The sequence below is a fragment of a genome, unplaced genomic scaffold (genome assembly GCF_019419815.1).
Source record: "Pyrus x bretschneideri cultivar Hongxiangsu unplaced genomic scaffold, Pyrus_bretschneideri_v1 Contig59, whole genome shotgun sequence".
NCBI lineage: Eukaryota > Viridiplantae > Streptophyta > Magnoliopsida > Rosales > Rosaceae > Pyrus > Pyrus x bretschneideri.
The window spans coordinates 1,030,676-1,041,703 of NW_025999797.1; the positions used below are offsets into that span (position 1 = coordinate 1,030,676).

At 40.7% G+C, this 11,028-nt stretch overlaps 1 protein-coding gene across 1 annotated transcript; it reads right to left on the minus strand.

Annotated features, from left to right (window-relative positions):
* Window positions 1-1,135: 1,135 nt before the first annotated feature.
* On the minus strand, window positions 1,136-2,242 carry LOC103964489 (ethylene-responsive transcription factor SHINE 2-like). The gene has a single exon (XM_009377429.3). It carries the CDS (start codon window positions 2,107-2,109, stop codon window positions 1,315-1,317), a length of 795 nt encoding a protein of 264 aa, XP_009375704.2. The 5' UTR covers window positions 2,110-2,242; the 3' UTR covers window positions 1,136-1,314.
* Between the last annotated feature and the right edge of the window lie 8,786 nt (window positions 2,243-11,028).

Below are 11,028 nucleotides of genomic sequence, written 5' to 3' on the forward strand. Positions count from 1 at the left end.
CTTTTATCTATATATGTAATTTAGATTGTGATCAACGATTCCTATTTCTGCGGTTGGGTTTGGAGTAGGCATTCAGTCGCACATGCGCATATAATAATAATTGGAGTAGGCATTCAGTCGCACATGCGCATATAATAATAAAGTCATGTAGTAATGGAGCTTATATTTTAATTACGTGGTGAGTGTGGTAGACGTGATGTCACGAGTAGCCTTAGCCCTGGTGTGGTAGGCTTTCTTTTCGGTTACAATCAAATTGTTGTCTTTGTTCAAACTCGTCACCGCATCGTCAGTAGTTCAGTACAAGATAATGCCGTACAGTAGACCTGTAAACGGGTTGAGTTTATTGGGTTTAGGTCAGGTTCAATTTGACCCGTTAATTTAACGGATCATCTGAACTTAACCCGTTAAGCTAACGAGTGATCCGTTTCACCTGTTAACAATTTTTTATGGTTCAGCTTTTTGAGGTTTTTCTTACCAAACCCCCGTTGAAGACAGCCTTAATGAAGAAAAGTCATCCTCAAATTATTTCAGTCCAACCAGAAAGCACAAGGCCGCCATGGACGGCAGCCGAGTCGACTGGACAAACCTCCCACACCAGCTCCCCCTACTCATCGCCGACCGCCTCCAAACCCACCTCGAACACCTTCGATTCCGCAGCATCTGCAACTCCTGGCGCTCCTCCAGTCCCCGCTTCCAAAGTTCCAATCCCCCCAGATTCCCTATTCCGCTCTCCCAAGGGCTCACTGCCTTCCTCTCCCAAACCACCGTATACCTCGTCCGCACCAACCCAGGTCCAAATTCAAGTCCAAAACCTTCCGCGTCATCATCTTCAACCTCTTCATCCAAGGGTTGGCTGCTGAAGCTGGAAGAGTCTTCTGGTTGGCTTCTGAAGCTGGAAGAGTCACTGCAATCGAATTTCGGCTGAGGGTTTTCTATTAGGACTATTGAAATTACACAAAAGTCCTCAACAACAGGTGCTAACGGGTGGTTAACGGATTTCGCGGGTTCACCTAAAATGACCTATTATTTAATGGGTGATTAACTAGTTGACCCTGGTAACCATCCGATCCGTTTATCACTCACTTGAATACTAATTTTAACGAATTTGATCGGATCGTGTTGAAAATGCTAGGTCTACCGAACAATAACATAATATTCCCGTACCATTTCGGACTTTGACCATTAATTTGACTCCGAATTTATTTTTTTTATTTATAAAAATTAAAATTTCAAGTGTTTAACCAAAAGAAAATTTTCAAAATTTCAAGTGGCTCGTCACCAAAACTGTCACGCCAAGCAAAAAAGGCACAAACACTAGTTCGTGGATAACCATGCCATTAAGTCATCATCTTCACCATCTCGGAGCCAGCCATTGTCCCACAACAAGAACTGGTCATCCTCCTCATGACCAACGCTGCTCTCCGCCGTCGCCACCACCCCCAGTTGCATATTCTCCGGCTGCGTCGCCTGGTTGAGTTTGACCTGATCAACCTTCTCCTCCTCCTTCTCCATGACCCCAATTTCGCTAATATTCTTTTGCTTTTGCTTATTAATTAATCCTGGATTAATACTGGCATTAGCACTAGTTCCACTACTAGAACTGTCGTTAGTCGTGACAATGTGACCGCCCGGGTCCGATGGGAAATTGAGCTTTGCCTTATTTCCGCGGAACTCGACGGCGGCCTTGTCGTAAGCCCTGGCCGCGTCCTCCGCCGTCTCGAACGTCCCTAGCCACACCCTCGCCGCCCGTCGTGGGTCTCGAATCTCGGCCGCCCATTTCCCCCACGGCCTCTGCCTGACGCCCCTGTACTTGTTCTTGCTCTTCCTCGTAGTTGGCGCATTCATCCCGACAAACCCGGTTCCCAAACTCAGTTGCTGGTTCCTGTTTTGATTCGGCAACGATGGCGAGAAGTAGTTGTCCTGTTGTGCTGGTTGGCCCGCTGCCAACTGGGTGCCGCTCGTCGAGACGGATGACGTGGCATTGTAGACCGGCGGCATTGGCTGAGGTGTGGGCCCACTGATGCTTCCACCGGAGATTACGTGCTTGAGGGCGGAGACCATGATGCAGTGCTCCTGCTCCTGCTGTATCCGATTCGCATGGAAGGGCATATTGGTCCGATATCTCTTCGCTCCACGGATATTAAAAAAAAACACGAAAATTCGAGAGAAAAATCTTTCAATTTCTTCGGAAAAAATGAGGAGTTGAGAAAACCCAGTGAGAGAAGAACACCGAGGAAAGCCGGCAGAGGGAGAGACTCGGTTTTATAGGCGGATCGAAGAGAGGGAGAGATAGAGTGTCGTGACCCACGTGTCAGCGGTCGGTTCACACCGTTTCAACACGCTATGGGGGGGTTTCTGTGGTTGTCCAGCTCGAGTTTACACCGCCGCTAGATATGCTGACTTTATCGCTGGCGTCACTAAAATGGTGTTGACGTGGCACAGCACGTGGCTGACGGCGCAGCCTTTCTCATACGAGTTTCCGCTTTCGCTTCAATGAGAGCTTGTCACCTGCACTCAACGGAAATAAAAGTTTTTTTTGGAGTTTTCCTCTGTCCTTAAGAATTTTATTTGAAGTTTTCCATTTTTCAAAAAATAAATAAATAACCTAACATAAAGATATAGTTAGATCCGGCAGTGCAGTGTTGGCCCTCAACTGTTTTATATTTAGGGTGATTTTGCATTTAAATTATAAAAGAAAAAAATTATAAAATTTGCCATTACAACTAGCACCCACTTCAATTGACATCTCATTTCTCATACTTTTTATATTTTGGAATAGGTCAACACATGCAGTGTCCATTTTCTGATTCTGTTTTTTATAGTTGGATTCAAATGCTGCATTGCAATGTCCATTTCCTGATTTTATTATTATTATTTTTTTCATCATTCACATGCCTACTACATGCTTGCTTTTATATTTGAATTCAGACACTTCAACGTAGTGTCCGTTTCTTGATCTGTTTTTATTTTTGGATTCAGACATTGCGTTACAATGTCATTTTCTGTTTTCGCTTTTTCATCTCTTGCACGCCTCCTACAAGAGGAAAACTGTAGCCAAATTGGAATTACTCGTCCCATTGTTCCTGGAATTATGCCCATTAATAACTACGAGGGTTCCATACCCCACTTTACAAACAAGAAAATGGCACACTGTAGATACCAACCAAGGTTACTGCTGCCTTGGAGCCTATCAAGGACAATGAAGAAGCTGTCAGATTATACGGAATTCACCTTGGAACCGAGATGTGCAAGAAGATTTTGGCTCATGGTATTAGGACATTGCATCTTTATGCTCTCAACATGGAGAAAATCTGCATTGGCTATATTAACGGTTTTCTTTTCATATATTTCTTCTTCTGTTTGACTTGACTTCAGATGTACATCAAAATAGTATGAGTTGTTTGATTAAAACTTACCACCAAATATGTTCCCCTTACAATTGTACTAACTACTTTGGCAGAATCTTGATCTGGTTGAAGAATCCAAATCAAGGCCATTACCTTGGAGACGCCCTGCAAATGTATTCCGTGTTAAAGAAGATGTTCGTCCAATTTTCTGGTATGCAACACAACTGCTCCCCCAAATACACATACACCCCTAAGAAAATATCTAATCGTCCTGGCAATTGATGGTAGGGCTAATCGTCCCAAGAGCTACATATAAAAAACCTTTAATATTTATGATTTGATTGTTGAAATGTCTCTTCTTGCATATTAGCATATTTATGATTTTGATTGTTAACATATTTATGATTTGATTGTTGAAATGTGTGCTTACTACACAGAGACCCCCCACCCTAGACACCTTTCCACTCGACCTTTCGATGGAAATTAAGTCAGTAATATTGACACGATCTTGTTCTCAACTTTTGCAGGTGCAAAGCAGCTACTTTTTGGTCAGTTTGGTAGATAATGACTACATCCGGGTGTTGGAGAGTTGACATTTTGTAATTAGTTTAGTTACCTTTTTGAGTCCTTATAATCAGTTTGTAATTAGGTTATTTGATGTTTATTTCTTTCCTTGTAAATCACTCTTGTACATTATATATTTTCCTCCTTGGTGAGAAGAATGATATCAGAAAATTAAGCCCCAAAGATAAACTCTAATTAGCATGGTATCAAAGCAGAGATCCTAGGATTTCTGCTCTGCCCGTTCCCTCAAACAAACTCGGCCCTCCCATGGAAAACCTACCACCACTCCATGGTGGAAACAACCCCATCCTAATCGATTCTACTCCTACACTAAACACTACTACCCTAATCGACCCTACCATGAATCCTACCCTACCTATACCTCAAGTTGTTACACAGATTGTCCATCATGATTCGTCTATTGCTTCGATTGGCATCAAACTCAATGGTGCCAATTATGGAGTTTGGTCTCAGATTGTTGAGATGTTTGTTGCTGGAAAAGACAAGTTAGGCTACTTGTTTGGGAGTAATCCCCAACCACCTATTGACGATCTGGCCTTCACCAAATGGCATACGGAGAACGCTATTGTGAAGGGTTGACTCATCAACTCTATGGAACCTAATTTGATTGGGTACTTTCTTCGACTACTGACGGCAAAGGAAGTGTGGGATGCGGTTGTTCGCACGTATTATGACGGCTCCGATATATCTCAAGTCTATGATCTTACCTGCAAGGCCTTTCACATGAGGCAAGATGGATGACCAATGGAGACATACTATAGTGATCTTCAATCTTTGTGGCAGGAGATTGATTATCGTTGACCTAATCCGATGAAGTGTGGTACTGATATTGAAATTTTTAATAAAATTGTTCAAACGGATCGTGTGTACACTTTGCTTGCAGGATTGGATGAGATGTTTGATAAAATTCATAGTGATATTCTACGAACTGAGCCCCTTCCTTCCGTCGAACAAACTTTTTCCTATGTTTGCCAGGAGGGAATGTGACAAGCTGTGATGAATATCGGAGGACAGCTGCCAAGTGGGGCAGCCATGGTGTCTCGGCCTCCCACACGAGCTGTAACTCCACCTTGTCCTCGTGCCCCCGATAAGTCACTTGCACTAAGCCCAGGACTGCAACCCTAGACTACTGCCCTGAGCTTAGCACAGGGCTTGCTTTTTGCTGCTAGGCCGACCTCACGGCCCACCATGGGTCCCCGTCCTCCTCGTCCTAAACCACCCATCCCGGTTGGTGGTTGTACTTACTACGGTAATGAGAAGCATAGCCGTGATAGTTGCTTCCAATTGCATGGCTATCCTAACTGGTGGGAACAGTTGAAGCTTCAGAAACAATAGGAACGAGACAAGTAAGCCAAGCTTGGGCAAGCCAATCTTGCCACCTCCATGTCCCAATATCTTTGATATCTCAAGATGATCCTCCTCCGGTTTTAAGTTCTTCCGACATGTCTCCGGAGTCCTCAGGTAACTGTGGTTATGTTTTTAATATGAATAATGATGTTACTCCATCCGGATGGATCATTGACTCCGATGGCACAGACCATATGACTTATGATCTCACTGATTTAGCTTGTGATACTGTTCCACTCCGACGTAGTATTACTAATGTTAATGGAGTCACCTCACCGGTAACTGGCGCTGGCACCGTGCGTCTCACGTCCACTCTCTCTTTGCCTCATACATTACTTGTACCTTTATTAAATCATAAATTGATGTCTCCTGGCTAAGCTACTGAACAATTGAACTGTTGTGTGCTAATGTATCCAAAGTTTTGTCTTATACAGGATATTCTCACGAAGGAGATAATTGGTCATGGTACTAAGATGGGGGATCTCTATTTTGTGGATGATGTCAGTACAGGACGGGTCACTCTCGCCCAAGGAGCTGTTGATCACAAGAGACATTGTTATGTCATCACCGTTTGGGTTATCCATCTTTTAGTTATTTGCAGCATATGTTTCCGGATTTATTTGTTAGTTGTTCAGTTTCAGACTTTAAATGTGACACTTGCATACTCGCCAAAAGTCACCGTGTTTCTTATCCGCTGAATTCTAATAAAAGTGTTATTCCTTTTGGTTTTGTTCATTCGGATGTTTGGGGACCATCTCCAATTACTACTTCATCTGGTATTCGATGGTTTGTAACATTCATAGACGATTGCACACGGATGACGTGGTTATATCTTCTTAAGCATAAAAGTGATGTTTTTTTTCGGCTTTTAAGACTTTCCACACCATGGTTTAGACACAGTTTTCTACTACAATACGGATTTTACGCTCTGATAACGGTGGTGAATATGTTAATAATGAATTTTCCCATTATTTAACTAATCATGGAATTCTTCACGAAACTACTTGTCCTCAGACTCCTCAACAGAATGGGGTGGCTGAGCACAAAAATCGTCATCTCTTAGAAACAGCTCGCTCACTCTTGATTTGCGCGTCTGTTCCCTGTTCTTCTTGGGATGTTGCTCTTCAAACCGTCACTTATCTTATCAACCGTCTGCCATCCAAAGTCCTGAATTTTCTTACTCCCTTACAAGTCCTTGCTACTTTCGTGCATCTACCGTCGATTTTGGTACTCCCTACCTCGGGTTTTTGGATGTGTTGCATTTGTTCATCTTCATAAAAATCAATGGACGAAACTTGAACCGTGTGCTCTCCGTTGTATTTTTATGGGGTACGAACTCCATCAAAAAGGGTACCGTTGTTACCACCCTCCTTCGTGTCGAATGTATGTTACTATGGATGTCACTTTTTCCGAGTCTGAGATGTATTACCCTTCAGATTCTTCCAATCCTCCTTATTAGGGGAAGAAACATCATAATGAGAAGGATTGGAATGATAATATTGATCTTCCGCTGCCACTAGCTGAGCCTATAGCAGTTGCACTACCAGCTCAGCCAACATCAACCGTAGTGCTGTCCATAGAATCAACGGCAGGCACGGCAATGCCGTCCTTACCCACGGCAACAGTGCTGCCACTTGTCAACTTTGATACTTCTACTGATACTACTCCCCCTTCATCTCCAAATATAGTACCACTAGATGACCTTACTCCTGAGAATATTCCTGAGGCATGCTTTACTATCCCTGTTGATGATACCGTTGTTCCAAATTATCAATTACCTTTCAGGCACAACCGGGGAAAGCTACCCAATCGATATTCACCGGACACAGTGAAAGGCTCTAAATACCTCATTGCCAACTATGTGTCATCACAGAAGTTATCAGAACCCGACAAAGTTTTTGTACAACAAATATCCAATGATAGCACACCAAATTCATTGAAGGAGGCACTATCTGACGATCAATGGACCAAGGCAATGGAGGAAGAAATGGCTGCACTCCAGAAAAATCAAATGTGGGATTTAGTTCCACTTGCCCAAGGAAAGAAGAGAGTTGGGTGTCGATGGGTGTACACCATCAAGTACAAAGCTAATGGGTCTGTTGAACGATACAAAGCATGATTGGTGGCCAAGGGATACACTCAGATGTATGGTGTTGATTATATAGAGACATTTGCCCCAGTAGCCAAGATTAATACGGTAAGAGTATTGCTTTCATTGGCGGCCAACTTAGATTGGCCATTACAGCAATTTGATGTGAAAAATTCTTTCTTACATGGTAATCTTAAAGAAGAAGTGTATATGGATATTCCACTTGGTTATGCATTGGTTTTACAACCCGGAGTAGTGTGCAAGTTGAATAAAGTGTTGTATGGGTTGAAACAATCACCTCAAGCATGGTTTGGGAGGTTTCGGACGGCTATGAGGAAATATGGGTTCAGGCAGAGCAATTCTGATCATACACTTTTTCTTGAAATGTCGAATGGGGAAATTGACGGCACTTATCATCTATGTGGACGATATGATTGTTACGGGTGATGACAAAGAGGAAATCTCAAGGCTCAAAGGTTACCGAGCAACCGAGTTCGAGATGAAAGATCTTGGTGGTTTGAAATATTTCTTGGGAATAAAAGTAGCTCGATCTAACCAGGGTATATTTCTGTCTCAAAGAAAATATGTTCTAGACTTATTAACTGAAACCAGAATGCTTGATTGTAAACTGGCTGACACCCCTATAGTCCAAAATCACCATCTTGCTGTGTACCATGATCAAGTTCTCACTAACAGAGATCGTTATCAAAGGTTAGTTAGGAGGTTAATTTATTTATCTCACACCAGGCCTGATATTGCATATGCAGTAAGTGTTGTTAGTCAATTTATGCATTCTCCAAGTGAGGCACATATGGGTGCAGTTGAATGCATCCTACGATACCTGAAGTCCTCACCGGTAGAGGCATTATGTTTTCCAAGAATGATCATTGCCGAATAGAGGGTTACACTGATGCAGATTGGGCAACCAGCGTTACTGATCGTTGGTCCACATCTGGTTACTGTACATTTGTGGGAGGAAACTTAGTGACTTGGCGGAGTAAGAAACAGAAAGTGGTTGCTTTATCAAGTGCAAGGGCAGAATACAGGGGTATGGCAAAAGGAGTATGTGAACTATTATGGCTTCGGAGGTTACTTGGTGAACTCGGTATCCTTCGAATTCAGCCTCAGATTTATTTTGTGATAATAAAACAGCTATCAATATCTCACACAACCTAATTCAACATGATCGCACAAAACACGTGGAAGTTGATAGACACTTCATTAAGGAGAAGTTGGATGGGAATATTATTCAATTCCTGTTTGTAAAGTCAGAGGATCAATTAACGGATATCTTAACTAAAGCTATTGGAAGTCAAGCGTTCGACAACTCTCTTGTCAAGTTGGGCATGAACGACATTTATGCACCAACTTGAGGGGGAGTGTTGGAGAGTTGACCTTTTGTAATTAGTTTAGTTACCTTTTTGAGTCCTTATAATCAGATTGTAATTAGGTTATTTGATGTTAATTTCTTTCCTTGTAAATCACTCTTGTACATTATATATTTTCCTCCTTGATGAGAAGAATGATATCAGAAAATTAAGCCCCAAAGATAAGCTCTAATTAGCACTGTGATGATATTTTTGTTGATTTATGAATGAGTTTTTTTTGTCAACTCTTCCATTTCTTAAATCCCTTAAAAGTGGTGCTTTCGTTGCAAGTTGGATTATAAATTTAATGTCATTAACTTGTGTAATAATACCTCATTGGGATTTTTGATGTCCACCCTGTTTCATGCTACAAATTGCATCTGCATTCGTGATTGATCACTGCACCGGCATATATCATACTTCCACAGTGGATGGCTTAATGGATATGATCTAGTTTGTTGTTGTTTCGCTTTTCGTATGTAGTTGTGGCAATGTAATCTCTTTATTAATATATTTTATCTCCGCTCCTACATTGTTCTACTCGAAAGCCTCATCCAATCCTTCATTATTAAAAAAGAAAAATTGTTGTGAACTATGTGGTAGGAGGAAGAAATGCACATGGAATGACATAAAATGTTAACCAAGACAGGAAAAAGACAACCTACTCAAAATTGTTTAGTTTTGTTTTCATGTTGTGTACGATTCCATCTGCATTTGTTCCGTATCCTACCCGTCACCTTTCCTATATCCTTATTCATCCCTCCTGTTTCATGTAAGCCTCTATTTCTAGCAAGAAAATAAAAACTAAAAATCTATTAGCTTCATTTTCCTTATAGCTTAATTGACTTTACCCTTCACCTTTCCTATATTACTGAGATGGTCCACACTATTTCTGGAACTATAACAAAATAACTCACACTGTTTATGAAACTTAATCAAAATAACTCACACTATTTCTGGAACTATCGCAAACTAACCCACACTATTTCTGGAATTATAACAAAATAACCCGTACTATTTATGAAACTGAATGAAAATAACCCACACTATTTTTAGAACTATAACAAAATAACCCACACTATTTATGAAATTGAATCAAAATAATGCACATTATTTCTAAAACTATAACAAAATAACTCACAATGTTTATAAAACTAAGCCAAAATAACTCACATTATTTATGAAACTATCGCAAACTAAACCACACTATTTCTGGAATTATAACAAAATAACGCACACTATTTATGAAACTGAATTAAAATAACCCACTATTTATGAAACTGAATTAAAATAACCCACATTATTTTTGGAACTATCGCAAACTAAACCACACTATTTCTGGAACTATAACAAAATAATTCAGACCATTTATGAAACTGAATCAAAATAACCTTCACTATTTCTGGAACTATAACAAAATAACCCACACTATTTATGAAACTGAATCAAAATAACCACATTATGTTTGGAACTATAACAAAATAATCCACACTATTTATGAAATTGAACTAAAGTAAGCCACACTATTTCTAGAACTATAGCAAGATAACATGCACTATTTACTATAGCAAGATAACATGCACTATTTAAAAACTAAACCAAAATAACTCACACTATATTTGGAATTATAACAAAATAACTCATACCATTTATGAAACTGAACCAAAATAATTCACACTATTTATAGAACTATAGCAAAATAACCCATATTATTTATGAAACTGAATCAAAATAACTCACATTTTTTTAAAATTTTTTTTATATAATATAATTAATTCCAAAATAAACTTTAAATTGTGAAAGTTATTGAACTAGGTATAAGAGTGATCATAAAAATGACCAACAGCTGCAAAACCTCGGCAACCATATTCACTTGTTGAGGAATTTGATGAAGAAGATGCCAAATGTCTTGTATGACTAAAGCAAATCTCTAAGGAATCTGAACATGTTTCTTTATGCGGGTTTCCGGGAGGGGGTTGCCCATTCAGATGGGTAGGCGGGGCCCACTGGTTGTCCAGCTCGAGTTTACACCGCCACGTAGATATGCTGAGTTTATCGCTGGCTTCGCTAAAATGGTGTTGGCGCGGCACAGCAAGTGGTTGACAGCACAGCCTTTCTCATGCGAATTTCTGTTTTCGCTTCAACGAGAGCTTGTCACGTGCACTCAACGGAAATAAAAGTCTTTTTTGGAGTTTTCCTCCGTCCATACCTTGGATGACACCTTTGGATAGCATGAAATGTTGGTTGTCAACGTGTCGAAAACAACCGGCACGGGTTCGCCGTCAGATTGATG